At 39.1% G+C, this 18,456-nt stretch overlaps 1 protein-coding gene and 1 long non-coding RNA gene across 51 annotated transcripts in view; one reads left to right on the top strand and one right to left on the bottom strand.

Annotated features, from left to right (window-relative positions):
- Positions 1–2,854: 2,854 nt before the first annotated feature.
- LOC105607736 (uncharacterized) lies at positions 2,855–10,236 on the bottom strand. The gene is made up of 2 exons (XR_001043144.4): positions 9,840–10,236; positions 2,855–9,691 (listed from the first exon to the last, which is right to left on the bottom strand). It is a non-coding gene; the product is annotated as an uncharacterized LOC105607736 (long non-coding RNA).
- The window catches only part of RBM26 (RNA binding motif protein 26), an 84,974-nt gene continuing 76,409 nt past the window's right edge, over positions 9,892–18,456 (top strand). For all 50 annotated transcript variants that reach the window (XR_009595145.1, XR_009595144.1, XM_060394197.1 and 47 more), the window contains exon 1: positions 9,892–10,433. Coding sequence is in view for 48 of the 50 variants with exons in the window: in XM_060394197.1 (XP_060250180.1) it covers positions 10,363–10,433 (71 nt within the window). In the remaining 2 variants the exon portion in view is untranslated. The remainder of the gene's footprint in view (positions 10,434–18,456) is intronic.

The following is an 18,456-nucleotide window of genomic DNA, read 5'->3' as shown; positions in this document are numbered from 1 at the left end:
TTCCTAGTTTACAAATTCTGACCTATCTCTGCCAAGGCCATCCAATGACTAACTCCAGTCCTGCACACTCTACAGGTATCTTCCCTAACTTCCACCTTTTAAAATGTTGTACTCTCCATTATGTGTATACCTCCTTGCTGCACCAAGCTAATAAAACTTTGGAAAAAAAAAAAGTACTATCTATTATATGTTGGATACTAAGAATAAAAGTTTGAATGGAAAAAGCTTTTGCCTTCAAGCAACCTAAACTTTTAATGTGGTAGATAGACCAATATTAATATTCCAGGGTGATAAAAAGTATAATCAGATAAGCACTGTGAACACTTTGCCCAGTTGGAGGAGTCTTCCTGGAGGAAGTGATTTTTAGGATAAATCCTGAAGGTTGCTTACGAGTTAGGTAAAGCATAGGGTTGGGCAGGTAAAGCATAGGGTTCTAAACAGCAGTGACTCCTTCTACAAGAAACAGGATAAAGGACAGCATTTTTAGAATAGAATAAAGGAGAGCTAGGAATAGATTAAGGATTTTATAGGTCCAATGCATCAGAAATACTGCAATGTTCTTCCATTTAAAATTCAGGACTTCCCTAGTGGTCCAGTGGTCAAGAGTTCCCCTGCCAATGCCGGAGACACTGGTTCAATCCCTGGTCTGGAAAGATTCCTCATTCCACAGAGCAACTAAGCCTGTGCACCACAACTGCTGAGCCAGTAGGTGTGCTACTGAAGCCCAAGTGCCTAGAGTCCAGGCTCTGTAACAAGAGAAGCCCCCACAGTGAGAAGCCCATGCACCGTCGCTAGAGAGTAGCTCCACTTGCCACAACTAGCGAGAGCCTGAGCGCAGCCATGGAGTCCCAGTACAGCCAAAAATAAATAATAAAACATTTTAAAAATTAATGCTAACTATAAAATACACGTAGGAATGTAGGAAAGTCCTTCTGATTTTTCTCATCATGTACAGTGTAATACTTTAAAAGAAAATTTGGATTCTCTAAAATATATTAATATGTTCATGTTGCTGATTTGGTATTCAGCACATACCACTTTGTCTGTTGCATAATGCACTACTGTTCCTTTGAGAACTACGAATACTTTAGTGTGGCAGCACTGCTGTAGAGTGTTAAGTACACTGTAGAGTGTAAAGAAGTGAGAGAGAAAGCTGGAGAGTCAGGCAGGCACCAGTTAATGAAAGGTCTAGCAAAGATGTGGTTAAAGACGTAGTCTTTGTTGTCTACTGACCTGGGTTCAATCTCTGCCATGCCTTGGCCCTCAAAGCCTTCATTAGCTCAGCTGTACAATGGAGATGCTAAACTGTGATGATTAACACAATAAAGTACATAGCACAGGGTTCAATATCATAAAACACACTCAATTTCCGTTAGATATCATTGTTAATAAGTTGTTCTTCATCCTGAGAAATGGGAAGTCAGTAAAGGGCTGGAGGTACTGATATGATTAGAATGGGCTTTCATGGATTTCTTTGGCTGCAGAGTATAGTCTAGGTTTCATGACAGTGAGTAGATTCTAAGTATTCTTAAGAGGAAGATTCAGTATATATTACTGATTGCATGAAGGTTGATGATATATATGCTATATGTTGCATATATATATTACGTATTCATAAACACACACAATGTCTCCTACACAAACTGCCACAGATGGTAAGTGTAGAAAATCTGTTTCCAGCTGAACAAAATATGTAACACTTACTAAAATCATCTGTCAGTGAGTTGATGTGATGTCAGTCTGTCAAAATAACTTAAATGGGGTAAGGAGAAAGGATGGAGTATCAGTGAAATGACTGACCAGGAGTTGATTATCACTGAAACTGATGATGGGAAAGATTATACATTTTACTGCTTTTGTACACATCAAAAATTTTCCATAACAAAAAACATTAAAAAATACATTAAGGCAGGCAAAAAGATCCCTGGAGGCCTAGTAGACTGGCTAGAATACATGTACCATGAAGGCAGAGACCTTGCTTGTCTTAGTTACATCTATCTCCAGGGCCTAGGGCAATTCATAGTCACATAGTAGGCTCTCAGTATGCATTCACTGAAGAAATGAACACCAGCAAACAAAAACCATAGTTTGAGTGAGTCTGACAGCTTACACTGACAGCCAAGATCCCTGGGGTTCCTTTCATGTTTTGTGCTACGTAGGATATCCCATTAGCTATTGTAAGGAAAAAGACCTCAAGAAAACCACCCCAAGAGAAAGCAAAGCAGATTCACAAACTTCACTTTGGTGTTCTGTGAGAAGTAGGTATTTACATGCTTATATCCTTATGGTGCTTAGAAATCTTCTGCAGGACTCTGTCATATCATTTTATTCCATTGTGTTTTTTAAAAAAAAAAAACAACACAAAAAACCAACATTCATTGTGGAGATATCTTTGTCCTTCAAGCTAAGAATCAGAAGAAAACTCTATGTACCCTGTCTTCCCCTTATCTCTCTTATACTATGGCTAATAGAAGAGAGGGGAGGAATAGTCTTTTGAAGAAGGTTTGCCTCTACATTTTGTTCTCATTTCCTTAGAAGTCTTAGGACAAAACTGTCTATTACAAAAGTAACCATGCAGAACTTTATTTAGGGCTTTTGAAATTCAAGCCCACTCTCACCGGGGGCCGGAATCTGAGTAGAGGGAAACGACTAGTAACACTGAAACAACAGCCCTCGGTACAATTAAATGCCCACAAGAGGCACCCTCCAAAGTTTGAAAGCTGCCCTGTCCAGTACCAAAGTTACTAGTGATGTGTGGCTATTGACCATGCGTGATGCAGCTTGTCTAAACTGAGAGGTGATGTAGGTGTAAAAATATACATTGAATTTCAAAGACTTAGTAACAACAACAAAGTAAAATCTCTCAACCATTTTTATATTAATTGTACAATGAAATGATAATACTATGGATATGCTGACAAAATATATTATTAGAATTAATTTCACTTTTCTTTAACTTTTGAAAATTAGGCCACTACAAAATTATGTACGTGGCTCGCATATTTTTATTGGACAGTATGTTGTTTTTTTTTTTTTTTTCAGCCTAAGGATTTTGTTTCTCCTTGTGCTGCTATGCTGTGCTTAGCCGATCAGTTGTGTCTGACTCTTTTTGACCCCATGGACTGTAGCCCATCAGGTTCCTCTATCTGCTGGGATTCTCCAGGCAAGAATACTGGAGTGGGTGGCCATGCCCTCCTCCAGGGGATCTTCCCAACTCAGGGATCAAACCTGGGTCTCCCATATTGCACATAGATTCTTTACCATCTGCACCACCAGGGAAGCCCAAGAATACTGGAGGGGTAACCTATCCCTTCCCCAGGGGATCTTTCCAACCCAAGAATCAAACCAGGGTCTCCTGTATCATTGGTGGATTCTTTGCCAGCTAAGCTACCAGGGAACCCCCTTTTCTCTCCTTACACGGAATGAAATAAAAAATTTCAGTGCATTCATAGCACGACTCCTGGTTCTCTTATTCTGTACTGTTTTGGGTCCCTTTCACAAATGTACTGCTCTATGCAGTCATTATAAGCAATTATAGGTATAAATGGAGTCCATTGAAGAATTGGAGATTGTCTCACAAACTGTTTTACAAGAAGTGCTCTGAACTAGAATGTCCTCTAATCCCAGTTCACACTGTTAGCAATTGCTGAAGCATTTTCTCTTAAATTACCTAAGGATATACCTCACCACAGAAAGCATTATTTTTCTTTCCAAGTTATTAGTGTCTAATCTCAAGATGAGAAAACTGTATTCCCTTTAATAACATGCTTGTAATCACTTAGACGGAAATAAAAATCCTGCTAATATTATGTTAAAAGTGATTTGCCTCCCTTCTGCTTTTACTGAAAAAGTCCCACATTTAATTAAGCTTTCTCTTTTAAAAGTATGCATGCATGTGTTTGTTCATGTGTTCAATTCATCCTGTCATATGGAAAAAATTTCAATTTTTTCTGTGCATCAGATTTTAAATAAAATCTAGTTCAAAAATCTTAACATGGCCCTTGTTTACCTAATTTGACCTACACAATGTGTTTCCCCCTAACTTGATACCCTCCCACTTCTCTGTCTTCCTTTCAGATCCAGCTCATCCTTATTTCAGGAACATCCCACAAGCTATTATGTCTGCCTTGAATGTTCCTGTCTCTATTTTGTTTCACATGGCTAGCTCCTACTCATTATTCCCTTTCTTAACCATTTAAACACTATATCCTAAGAGAAGCTATGCTTGGGTCTTTCCAGTCTAAACTGTTATAATGATTCATATTTGTTTTCTTTTATAATATCTAAATAGTTTGTATTAAAGTTTAAAATTTAATTATAAACATTAACATTTTTTTCCTATATGACTTTCCCTTTTGAAGTTTGGCTATAAGCTTCATGAGCAGATACCATACCTGTTTGTTCATCACTGTATTGTCAGTAAAGATTAGTAGTATATCTGAAACTGAGCAGACCTTCAGTAAACATTTGTCGAGTGACGAATTGGAAAGACTCAATAGAGTACAAGAGTGGAAGTGGGAGATAAGGAAGCAACTGATGAAACAGAGTACTTAAGAGGCCATAGAGGCTAAAGTGTGTGTGCAGTAAAAAATAAAATGATAGGGGCTAAATCAATGATGACCATGGTAAGAAAAATGTTTGTTAGAATGTAAAAGATTTGTCCTGGGAGAGATCATAGTAAATTAAGGTGGCTAGGGATGGTTTCAAAGAAGTTACTAGGCCAGAAGGGATGGTTGGATTTTATTGTTAACTACAATTTTTTGTAAAATTTATAAAAGTAGAATGAATTGGATGATTTGTGTCATAGGTTAGGTTCTCTGGAAAGTAGATGCTGAGACAGAGGTAGAAGTACAAAAGGTTTATTGGAGAATAGTATTTGTGAAAGAGAAAGGGAGGAAGTTGTATTGGGCAGGGCAGTCATCAGACTGCCATGCAGGACTGATAAAGCCACTGGCATCCTAATGTTGAGTATGTCCTTATTCTATACCTTACTGTCTTTAGCTGAGGATGGGCATGGGAGAGAGAGGTAGTCCTCAGAATAGTGTAACTTCAGCTTGAAAGCTGAGGTGAATCCAGAAGAAATTAACAGAAGAATGTCAGCTAACTACATGCCCCGTAGTTGGGTAGTGAGTCCTTTCTCAAAGGCAGATCTGAGCAACGTACCTCTGTGACTGCCTCACACAGAATGCCAACCCATATTACTCAATAAATTCAAGGAAGGATTTTTTTCTTTTTTGCTAAGCTCAATAATCTTGCTCTAAGAAGTATTTGGAAGACCAAAAGTTCATGTTTAGCTAAGTCAAATTTGAAAGAGAAGTGCAAAGGGGAAGGATTTTCCCTGTTACATAGTAAGGTAAGTCTATAAAGACAACATGGAACTGGCATAGTCATGGACAAAGAGACCAACTGAAGAAGAGGTCAGAACCAGTCATACATAAACGGAAATACATATATATGATAAAGGTGGCATCAAAAATTGATGGGGAAGGAAGAGACCGTTGAGTAGAATCATAGACAAAAATTGCCTTGCTGTTTGAAGAAAAAGTAGGCTAGATCCCCACAGTATGTCAAATAAAGGAAGGTATTCCAGACAGAATAAACACCTAAATGTGATTCTCTGGAAAAAATAATGAATATAAAATAAATAGAAGAAAAAAATACAGAAAATCTTTGTGATGGTGAAACACAGGCTAAGTTTTAAGCAAAACTTCTGAAGCACCACTGGTAATAAGATTGTCTCCATAAGCTAGGAGAGAGAACTAGATGAACCTAAGGAGGAGTTAAGTATACTCCAGAGACTATTCCCAGGATCAGGGCAATTAAGTAAATTATAAGGAGATGCAGGTCTACCAGGAGATATATCATTATGACCTACCTATCAAAAATATTCCCCTTGCTCTACTTCCTCCCTATATCCTTCAACAGTTTTGAGTTCCAGACACTATGCTAAGTGCAGAAAGAAAACAGAGGAATAAACTTGAGTCCTAGTCCTAGACTATGAATTCTCTTAAAAGAACTCATATTCTAATCAGGCAGACAGAAGAAAAACTGTCTATTTTTTAAACTGTTTTAACTCCTATTCTACAGGACTTCCCTGTAGCTCAAATGGTAAAGAACGTGCCTGCAATGCAGGAGACCAGGGTCAGGAAGATCCTCTGGAGAAGGGAACGGCAATCCACTCCAGTAATTTTGCCCAGAGAATCACATGGACAGAGAAACTTGGTGGGCTATAGCCCTTGGGGTCACAAAGAGTCGGACACACCTGAGCGACTCACGCTCACACACACACACACACACACACACACACACACACACACACGCACACACTACAGGTAAGAACCAAGAGGCAACATTTCCCTCAGCTATCTGGTATTTCAGCAGTGAGGAAAGTCATTCCAAGCGAAAGGAACAGTACTAACAAAGTCACAGGGCTTTGAAGGAACACGGTGTGCTAGAAAATGTTAAGAAGGTAACCTCATACTGGAAATGTTGTTATTGAATAGAGAAAGTAGTCTATGGCGGTTGTTTTAGTCTTTTCTCAGTTGCACTGATTATTACATTAGCTAATTATGAATTAGCTAATTAGCTACCAAAGCCAAAGATGAAGCACTGAACTGATGAGGGATGAACAGTGTTTAAGAGAATCATGCTAGGAAGCACTGATGACTTGTGGAGTGGTAACAAGCACTATAAGTTATTGCAACAGCACTGTAACTATTTTGAGGAGTAAGAGATTGCTATCAGCTACACTGTTCAGGGAAGGTTTCATGGAAGTAGCAAGGCTGTAACTGATTAATTTAACAAATTGAGAACTGACTGTATATAAGGGCTGGGCATGGAATAGGATATTGAAAACCTAGTCTACTAATGAGCAGATAATCAGATAACTGTAAAAATAAAGCAATGACTGTTACAATAGACACAAGTACAGGCTGATGTGATAAAGCCTAAAAGGGACTCCTGCTTTAGAGCAGGGAGGTCAAGGATGGTTTTCTAAAGGTGATGCTTGCTGTATGCCCTGAATTTTGATGGATGAGTAGGGTTCAAGTGCAAGGGAGGGAAACATTTTGCAAAGGTGATCAGTTTAGTGAGAGAACACACCTGTTTTCAAGGAACATTAAATAGTTGGATGGCTGGAGCAAAGACTGAAAAGCAGTGAAAGAAGTTTCTAAGGCATACAGGAAGGATTTGACTACAAGAGGTCTTTTATAGATATTTAAGAATTTTAGATTTTTATCCTGAAGACAATGTGGAAGTTGAGACAGATTTTAAACAGGAAAGTGACATGATTAAATCCACATTTTACAAAGATTTCTATTAAAAGTAATGGTGATGAAGGCATTGAAGATGAACTGATATGAGGGCAGCTAAGGGCAGAGAAACTAAAAGGCTGTTACTACTGTTTAGGAAAAATAAGAGAAGGTTCAAAAATAATAGCAGCAGTGATAATCGAAAGAGAAGGGTGGGCAAGGTTTGGGTAGCCAGAGAAAGAAGTTGAAGTGGAAGCATTCCCTGAACAGTGAATAACTGTTTAGGGGAGGGAAGGGTGAGCAAATCAGTTTACCAGGAGTATATAGCATTTAACAGAAGACTCAACAGTTGGTGATGAGGTTGAAAACACTGGTGGAGTCAGCCTGTGGCAAGGCTACTAAACAACAGACTAAACAATTAGGATTTTACATTTTCCCTAGCAATATTAAATTTATAAATCATTTTTTTATGTGGCAAATATTTAAAAATTATCATTTTAACCATTTTTAAGTGTACAGTTCACAATTCAAGAGGAACTAAAGAGCCTCTTGATAAAAGAGAAAGAGGAGAGTGCAGAAGCTGGCTTAAAACTCAACATTCAAAAAACGAAGACCATGGCATCTGGTCCTATCACTCCATGGCAAATAGATGGGGAAACAGTGGAAACAATGACAGACTTTATTTTCTTGGGCTCCAAAATCACTGCAGATGGTGATTGTAGCCATGAAATTAAAAGACGCTTGCTCCTTGGAAGAAATGCTATGACCAATCTAGACAGCATATTAAAAAGCAAAGACATTCATTTGCCTGCAAAGGTCCGTCTAGTTAAAGCTATGGTTTTTCCAGTAGTCATGAATGGAGTGAGAGTTGGACCGTTAAGAATACTCAGCACTGAATAATTTGATGCTTTCTAATTGCGGTGTTGGGGAAGACTCTTGAAAGTCCCTTGGACTGCAAGGATATCAAACCACTCACTCTTAAAGGAAATTAGTCCTGAATATTCATTGGAAGGACTGATGCTGAAGCTGAAACTTCAATACTTTGGCCATCTGATGTGAAGAACTGACTCATTTGAAAAGACCCTGATGCTTGAAGGTGGGAGAAGGGGATGAGATGGTTGGATGGCATCACTGACTCGATGGACATGAGTTTGAACAAGCTCCAGGAGTTGGTAATGGACAGGGAAGCCTGGCATGCTGCAGTCCATGGGGTCCCAAAGAGTTGGACACGACTGAGCGACATAACGGAACTAAACTCACAATTCACACTGTTGTGTGACCATCAACATCACCTATCTCTAGAATCTTTTTGCCATTCCAAACTGAAATTCTTTACTCATTAAAAAATAATTTCACATTCTCCCCTGTCCCTCTTGCTCCTGGCAACTAATTCTATTTTTCTGTCTCTAGGGGTTTGGCTACTCTAGGTACCTCATGTAAGTGGAAACACACAATAGTCGCCCCTTTGCATTCAGCTTGCTTCATCTGGCTAAATCACTTTAATCAACACTCTGGTTAATCAAAAGCTGGCTTCTAATTTGCAAAATACTTTTCATGCTGTATTTTACAAATGTCTTGATTTTCTTACTTGATCAAATCTTTTCCACTTATTGCTTAAGGAACACTTTAGAAAATTACAAACTCAGAGTTCTTAACAATTTAGTCTACCATTGTGTCTGCCATAAAAAGCTTTTTACTGATCTACTTTAAGTGTCTTTATATTGTGAATTATTTTAATTCATTATAGTTTACAGGCAGTAAACGTTTCGTAAAGTTCCACCTAGTACCTTAATGGAAGTAAGTAACAGCGAATAGAACAATTGAGGCAGGAATCAAATTTATCTGACCACCCAGGAGAAATGAAGGTAATTTATTTAGGATGCTGATAGAAAGGCTCTCTCTTTTGATACTATGTCATTTCCCTATCTGGGGTTGAATCAGTTCTAAATGGACAGAACTGGTTGAATCAGTTCTAAATGGAGAGAATTAAAAACACAACAAACACTTCCCTTATTTCTAGCTAGAGGTTAAGTCTGAAAGTTTTGGATAATAACAAACTACTTGAGAACTAAGGGCTGGAGGAATCCCTAGGTCATCAGTATATCAATAGTGTTCTGCCATAAATCGAGTAATTTTGGACAAAACTAAAGCCTCCGGAGGTCTCAGTGCGTTAGATGAGACCATCCCGTTCTTCCCAATCTCGTCCACAGCACAGCATATCCAAAATACAGTACTGCAGAACCCTGGGAAAAAACGGAGGAGGCAGCACAGCGCAGCACACCTGTAACCCCCTGATCGCCTGTGTCCCGACACATCCGAGCGGATGCTCTCAAGAAAGCGCTGCAGTAGCAGTGTCGTTCCAGCCGATGGGCCACGCCGTCTGGTACAGAGTTCGAGCTGCTGAAGTTCCTGCTGATTCTGAAGTCAACGGCCTTTCCCTCCTAGTAAAGAAATAAAGTCTTTATTCCTTAGGAAGACCAAAGCGTGGAAAAGCACAAGGCCCACAAACCAAGCAAATAAGCAAGACTCGCCACACTTGCCCAACGTGCACTCCGGAAAAAAAAAAACAAAAAACCCATCACAACTTACGTCTCTTCCCAGCAGGCTCCGGGAGTCACCGCGAGATTTCACCAATTCTCGCGAGATTTATCGGCAGCCATCTTCTTGGGGGTGCTGGGAGCCGGGAAGACCCCCCGAATCGTTCCCATTCAGCTGTCCTTCGTTTTCGCTTTCTTCACTTTTCCCTCTTCTGCGTTGCCAGCAAGCACCTGGTTTCAGGGCTGAGGGCAAGCCCGTGTTTAGGCGCGTGTCGCGCTCTGGTCCAGGAAGATTCGCTGGGGTGGAGGGAAGGGGGAGGGCCCGGGCAAACCGTTGCTGCCTCAGCCGGGGCCGGGGTCCGGGGAGGGGGAGCTCTTGGCACCCCGTGGACTCGCGGCCTACGGCGGTCCCCGCGGAGCTGTTCGCCGATCCGGGCTCGCGGGAACCTGCCACCGGCGCCTCCCACCGCGGCCCACGCGGGCGGCGCGCGGAGTAGGGGGCGGGGGCAGCGGCGGCTATAGCGGCCGCGACCTGGGCGGGCGGAGGAGTGTGACGGGCCTCGGGGCCGCTGTGGATGGTTTCTAAAATGATCATTGAAAACTTCGAGGCACTCAAGTCCTGGCTCAGCAAGACTCTCGAGCCCATGTGAGTATTCGGGAGCTGTTTTACTTGCAGGGATGGAAGGGGGAGATAGGTGGACTCCCAGTTGCCTCAAGTGCCTGCCTTGGAGGCCGAAGCGGTGAACTGAGGTCCCGGGCTCTGTGTTTTCGCCTCCTCCGCCACCTTCGTTCCCAGGTTCAGAATACGCCTGAGAGCCTGAGCTGATCTTTACCTCATCGCCGAGTTGGTTTTTAAACCGATGGCTCTTCTCTTGTTTTCCCGTTATTTGTAGACCGACCCCAGCCTAAACACACAACTCGTTATTTGCCGAGGGCCCCCAGGTCGGTTTCTTTTGGCGAACTCGTGCATGATCTCCTGTTCACTAGACTGTTTTACTTCGCCTTTTTTTTTTTTTTAAATGAAGTGAACAGCTCTTTTTAGGGATTTAGAACAGTTCTCGCCCTGCCCACTCATGTTTTACCTAAATACCGTCTCTGAAAGAAAGGCCGTGTTTACCATGTGCTGTCTGGCTCTTAACTGATTGAAAATGTAACAGGTGCTAAGGTGCCCAGTAAAATTTCCCTTTCTCATCTCTGTACGTTTGTTCGCTTGGAGGAAGAAAATGCAATCTAACCATATGGACTGTTTGGCAGTTTTAAGTAGAATCCTATAGGTGGTGTGTGTGTGTGTGTGTGTGTGTGTGTGTTGGGCGGGGCGGGGGGGGGTGGTTCGAAGTGCTGAAATGTCTTAGATTGGAAAAATTGAGTTTTAAGGATTTATCTTTTAATACATAAAAAATATATCATGGGCCAAGTGTTTTGATCAAAATTGATTGATTTACAATAAACAATTTTAAGTGCAATGCAGAATATCTACTTATTTAATAGATTTATTAAACGCCTTCTATGTACTGTGGGAGGCACTGGGGCTAGAATTTTTAAATTCCAAAATCCACAAGGCATAATAGAAAAGTAAATAAGCTAACTTGAGGTAGTAAAGAGTCGTGACAGTAATACTAGAGGATCATGTAAAATAGTGACAACAAGGCCTCTCAGAGGAGGTGACAGTGGAGCAACACCTGGGGAGGAGAACTGTGCAAAAGTCTGGAAAGACAGTGTTCCTTCCAGAAGGAAAGACAAGTGCAAAGGCCCTGTAGCGGAAATGATCATGGTTCGATGGGGAAGACAGAGGCTGTTGTGGCTGCAGCGAATCTTGTGAAGGGGGAACAAAAGGAAAAGTTGTGAAGTTGGAGAAGTAGGAAGGGGCCAAATCATGTAGAATCTTCTAGGCTATAATCAAGAGCTCAGATTTTACTTAAAATCTAATGGGAAGACATTAGATGATTTAAAGCAGGCAGAGATTGACTTTGTTTTAAAACTCCGCCTACTTTGTGGAGATTATGGGATCAAGAATAGAAACAAGGGGACCATGCTGAAGGAAGTTGTAGGCCAAGCTGTAGATAGTTTGCGTTAGAGTGAGAGTGGAGACAGATATGTTTAATAAATAGATCTGGTGGGACTTGCTGCTGGATTGGATGTGAGAGAAGGGAAAGGAAGATCAAGGGTGACTGATGACTAAGAAGTTAGTCTAAGCAACTGAATGTGTGTTGGTTGAGGAGGCTTGGAGAGAACAGTTTGAGGGGAGAAGGGTGGTTGATTTTAACCATTAAGTAGAAATTGTTTGTTACACATCTAAGTGAGATGTGAAATAGGTAGTTGGGTATGCGTCTAGAACTCAGGCCAGGAGCGGAGATACTTGCAGTCATGCGGGTAGTATTTAAAGTCACGCGACTGGGAAGTTTCAGAAGAACGTGTAAATAGGGAAAAGAAGAGAGTCCAGGTCTGAGGTTGGAAGAAAAGTGGGATATATGTCACTAATGAAAGAGATGTATGACAAAAGAGGAAGGTTGTTGGCTTGGTGGGATACTACATAATGGATAAAATGGAGACAGAGGGGACCTTACATTGGCAAAGTAGAAGTCATTGGTGAACTTGTTGAAAAGTTTCACTGAGTAGGATGGTGCAGATAGAAGCCCCGATTCAGTGGGTTGGAGAGAGTGGGCAGCAATAGAGTATAGTTGAAACTGTGGAGCCAGAATGGCTGCCTTTGAATTCTGCATCTGCCACTTACCTGCTGTGATATTGGATAAGTAACTTAGCTCATTGCCTCCGCTTCCTTGTGTCTGAGAGGGGGAAAATAATGAATATGTATTAAGAAAATCTTTGAACACTGTCTGGTTTGTAATTAGCACTCAGTAAATGTTCAGTTCAGTTAAGTCGCTCAGTCGTGTCCGACTCTTTGCGGCCCCATGAATCTCAGCACGCCTGGCCTCCCTGTCCATCACCAACTCCCCGAGTTCACTCAGACTCACGTCCATCGAGTCTGTGATGCCAGTAAATGTTAGGTGAACGGAAAACTTAGAATGTTTTGCGTTAAAATAGCATTCCCTTGTATAAGCCTTCAGTTCTCAAATTACTTAGTTTTATTACCGTTTTTTCTTATTGAAGAGAAGTTTATAGCTGATTAGTGTGTTTGCTTGTAATTTTTTTTTGTCGTTTTAATAAAGCATATTCAGGTATCATATAGCATACTCAGATGACTGTAGCCCTGCAGTCTTCACTGCTGGAATAAGGCACTACTTGTAGAACCTAGACAGTGGGAGGAGCTGGGATTGGTCCTTTTGTAATGTACACTGCTGTGGTAAAATTGAACACTTATCCAAGTTCCTGGCCCTTTAACCGCACTTCAAGTGAATTCTTTTAGATGACTTTTAAAGCTGATTCCAGTTATTTAAGACCTGTGGTTTCTAACATTGGTTTTGTGTAACTTTAAGATGTGTTTGTTATCTAAAGAGACTTTTTCTTTCTTTTTTTTTTTTGGCCAAATAGCACCTATTTGAGGCAGGACCTTACGAAGATAGAACTTGAAATTTGTATGGAACTTTTTACCTATTTGCGCTAGTAAAGTATCTCATGGTTTTGAACTTGCCTTGTAGTTTAAATGTTTTAATTCAGTAAATATTAATCTACTCTGTGCTAAGCAGTGTGTTAAGATATTGGTGAAATGGTGGGAAACATGACATGAAATGACCATCTTCATATCGTTTACCAGGGAAGACAGATGTTAAACAAGTAACTATAAGACTGGTGAGCATGATGAATCCAGAATGCTATGAAAATATATGTCTGGAACGTCTGGAAAGACAGTATTTCATCTCAACTAGGAAGGATGAGGAGTAGTTTGTTGGGGCAAAAGGATGGGAATGGAGAGTTGTAACAGCAAGGTTTTTGAGGGCAGATTGCATGGAGACCCTAAAAAGAAGGAAGGAAAGGTGAAAAAAAGAGCCAGGGGAAGCATAGCGGCAGATAGCTCCTGAGACAGGAGCCAGATTGCATGAGACTGTTGAGTCATGTTAAGGATTTGGGATGTCATTGAAGGGTAGTGGGAAGCCAGTGAAGGGTTTTGGGGGAGGAGAGTTTTCAGATGGACATTTGGGGGGGTGGGGTGGAGAGTCAACCTGGTTGCAGTTTCAGCATGAAATAAAAGTTGGTAAATCTGTATTTTATTTGATTATAAGGTCTATAGGTATATCAGGATTCCAAGTTTTCTTTTTCATAATTTTTTGAAAATATATGTGATAAAATTATCATCTTGAAATAACTTGATGTTTTTGTTTTCCAAAACATTTGCTTAGTCATACACACTTATAATAAAATAAAATAGATGTTGGTCTTTCCTGTATCATTGATTTCTTTTTCATAACGTTAAGCTCTCTTTTGATGTTTTTTTATTTTTTAAACAAAAGTTTTTCTGCAGTATTTTAAAACTTTTTATGAGTTTACATATCACCAAATGTGATTTAATAAAATCGTGGATTATTTTCAGTTTAAGGGAAACCTCAAGATCTAATCAAACCCCTTAGTTTTTCAGAAAATAAAATTGAGAGATAGACTTAATGACGTGCCCAAGTTTTGTTGAGCTTAGTAGTGAAGAGCAGAATGCCTCATTTTGTGCTGCTACTAGGTCGTGCTGTGGAGGTAGCGTTGTGTAGTGGAAAGAAAACATTTTTGTGTCCACATAGACCAGTGTTCAGATCTCTCAGCTCTGCCACTTACTAAGTGAACAGGCAAGTGAACCTCCCTTTTCCTTGTTAGTATGATAGGAAGAATTATACCTGTTTCTGTAGGTGAAAGAATTAAATGAGACATATTTTTAAGAGCCCAGTCTCTTCCCCCCCACTCTCAGGAGAGATATATATATATATGCAGTGAAAAAAGCATTTACCCAAAGGGAATGTTCTGAAATACAAAGAGTACCTGCTGTGCAGCCTGGGGAGCTCACTCTCACAGCAGGCGTTATTTCAATTTGCTTAGGTGTCTTTCACTCACTTTGACCTTTTCTTCCTCTTTTATCTCTAACCAAAATTTTAACTTAAAGACAAATACAGTATTTAATGCCTAACTCTTTAGCAACAGTTACCAGGGGAAAACATATTAAATAAGTTATCTGCTCTCAAGTCCAAGGTATTTTAAAGCTATATTATCTACTGCCGACAACATAGAAAACAACAGATGAGATTACAACAGCTGTGACAAGTCAGATGCGTTTGATAAGGTTCACAGATGGTACAGTAATAACGAAGATATAAGTACAATTACATTGTATTGATCTTAAATACCAGTTTGATTAAATACAGGTTACATTGCTATTATTGCTACTGTTAACATTTGTATACATTGTTAAACCTTTGTATTACTTTCAGGTTCTATGAGGTAAATACTGTTAGCTCCATTTTGCAAGTGATGACACCTGAGGTACTGAAGCATGAAGTTAAGATACTTGCCCAGAGTCACACATCCCTACGTGAACAGTGATTTAAACTCAAGCTTTTGACTCTGGAGCCTTGTTCTTAATTTACTACAACATAATGCAGTGTATCCTTTCCTACTTCTCTATGTGTGTGCCTGTGTATGTGTACTTTTTTTTTTTTACTATTAGATTTTTGTAGTAGTAGCTACAAAAAAGCTTTGTTCCTTTGTAAAGGAAGAAAGTTCTTAGGCATTGTGATTATGAATGCTTTAGAGTATAAGACAGAAACCTAGAGTTTTGTAGTCATTTCTCCTTTACCCACACTTATTACTATACCTTTCTAACCACATTAAAATTTATTTTTGTTTTACAGGAAGAACTGAAAGGTGGTCTTTTTATTTCTGAATTTTGTTTACTCTTCCCCTCCTTTGATCTTTCATTTTCTGCAGACCCTTTTGGGTATAGTCAGTCTCTCATTCCTTAAGCTCAGCAAAAAAACAAAACAAAGAATTAAATCATACTTTCTTTTTCATGCCAGCTTTCTTTTCCTGTCACTGTTAAATCTTGAAATTAGTAGTCAGCCTTTAATTTTTCACTCATTTGTCCCCAACCATTTACTTCTTAATACCGTACGATAGTTTCTTTATACTCATGTTCAACCGAAATTGCCTACCCCAGTGTTACCATTGAATTTGTTTATTAAATGTAAAGACTTATAGAAATTTTAGTTCTTTGACCTCTGTGTATGACATTAGACAGTGTTGATAGCTGCCTTTTTTTTCTTTAAACTTCTCATGACTTAGATCCCTAATATTTTGGTTCTCTTTCTTCACAAATTGGTCCTATCTCCTTAAGCTGTTTTTCCTGCCTTTGAATTGTAATTTTCTTTGTTCTGTTCCCATGATTCTTTTTTCTTAATCATTACCACTCCTGACACTTTATTCACATTCATTCCTATGGATGGTTTCTATTGTAATATGTGCCATTGGTTTTAAAAACTGTGTGTGTGTGGTAGTTGCTTTGAAAGTTTGATTAAAGACTCCCTTACCCAGGATATTGCATAGATGTATTTGCATTTGAATTTTAAAGCTTTTTCAAGAGTACCTGTAAGCATTTATTTTTCTCATAGGTATGTCTAGGCTTAAAACTGCTAGCTCTGTGCCTGATCCTTTTCACCTGAACTTCAAACTGCTGTATGTTTCTGAAAATAAAATATTCACTTATTTCCGTTTCATTTTTCCAAATTATTTGGGCTTGAACTTTTATTTTTTTGGCTTCTCCTCCCTTCATTCCTTTCCCCCCATTCAGTTAATCATTGGGTTCTGTCTCTTAATAATTCTTATTAATGACAGTGGTCAGTAGGGAACCCTGCACTCCTTATCTAATCCACTGCAGTTTGTTTTCTAACAAACCTCCCTATCTCCAGTCTTTTTCTCGTTTGGAGTTCTTCTGGTCTGGATACCCAGCTTGTTTATTGTATTGTGTGATCAAAATCTTCAGCACTTCTTCACTTGACTTTCAGAACTCTAATGTCTGTTTCAGATTATCTTTCCAGTTTATATATTCCTACTTTTTACGTAAGTCTTAATTTCAACAAAAGCTGAACTTTACATTCTGATTCTCTATCACATAGTTTATATTGCCCTTTCTGCCCCAACTTTATGTAGAAGGTAACATTCATTGGGTGCTTACTGTTTGCTAATGTTTGTGCATTCATTGTGTGTGAGCTGGGTTCTGTTATTCCAATTTTAAAGATGGAGAAATTGACTCAGGAAGTTTAAGTAATATACTTCATTCATAGCTAATAAATGATAAGAGACAGGATTAATGACAAGACATTTCTATTCCAGAGTTTTGCTGTGTATTGTGATGTAATGCCTTTCTTGGTATCTTTTATATATGTTGAAATCAAAGGTCCATTGCAATTCCAGTTCATCCAGAAAGCCATTTATCTGTCCAGTTGAAATCAGTGACTCTTCCATGAGTCTCCTCTCCTAGTGCCAGTTTGCATGGTTTTTTGACACTCATCATTTGCAGATTTGTTCAGTAGTTAATTCTTTTGTTTTACTGTTGTTATTAGAGTCTAAGGTCCTTGAAAATAAACTCAAAATGTTAAGTGTTCTCTTGTATAGCACCCAGCACAATGCCTCGTGGGGGCTGTACACCTGGGTTTCAAATGCATTAGTTGAAATTTCTACTTTGTGCACCCATGATCTAAGAGAGAAGAGGCATTTGTATAAAACTGTTTTGGAAAAGCAGATATATGAGCACTTTGAAGATTTAGTAATCTCTGGGTCTGTTTCACTTATTTTTACCTTACAGCACTTTCAAATTAAAGACTCTGTGATTTTTCTTTTTTTTTTTAAGAGGGAAAGGACACTGAGAAATATTAGCATTTACTCATTAAAGTGTGTGAATGCTGCTATATGCAAGATTGCTTAGCTCCATAGAGCTGCACAAAAAATTATGGTAATTCTAGTCTGATGAATTTTATAGCTGGTAAAAGAGTTTCTGTAATTAATTATTGGCTGAAACATTTTTCATGACTTTCTTACCACATTTTACTGCTGCAACCTTAGTTGACTTTTCCATCTGAGTGATGAATAGTTAAAATGTATTTAGCATTTTCTGTTTTAGCAGTTCCTTTTTTTTTGGCTTACAATGCTTTTAAATGAATTATTTTATATGTAAATCCAGGTATAGGGATAGTATTAGTAACAAAATGGAAAACAGTATATTCCAGTGTTTGGTATGTTTGTGTTGAGAATGACCAAAACTTGAGCTAAGTGTAGGCTTTTAGGAAATTTTCTTCCTCCTGCTTCCTTACTCCCCAGGAATGAGTGGATGGTAAATGCTTCCTGCTGGACTTACTCACTACCTTCCTACTACTTTGTTTCTGTGGAAGTCTTTTTCAGTTTACAGGTGGTAATTTCTGAAATAGGTAAAAGTTTATTTTTAACTTGAGGTTCTATTTAGTATTTTGTGTGTGTGTAAAAGATGTAGGAATTGGAGATATGTTACTCATTTGTTCTTTCTGACATATTTTGCCTGTGTGTGTGTTCAGTCACTTGTACAAGTATGTTATATATATTTTTCTTTCTCCTTTTTTCTATAATTGGAGGTCATTCAATATAATACATAAGAGACACCCCCACCCTTTTTCAATTTGCATAGTATTTTAATGTAATGGCTATACCATAATTTATTTAACCATCGTTTATTGATTTGCTGAACAGATAGAACCACAGTGTATGTATTT

Source organism: Ovis aries, chromosome 10 (assembly GCF_016772045.2).
Source record: "Ovis aries strain OAR_USU_Benz2616 breed Rambouillet chromosome 10, ARS-UI_Ramb_v3.0, whole genome shotgun sequence".
Classification (NCBI taxonomy): Eukaryota; Metazoa; Chordata; class Mammalia; order Artiodactyla; family Bovidae; genus Ovis; species Ovis aries.
Note: the sequence above shows the minus strand (reverse complement) of the source record. Positions and strands in the feature narration are given on the sequence as shown.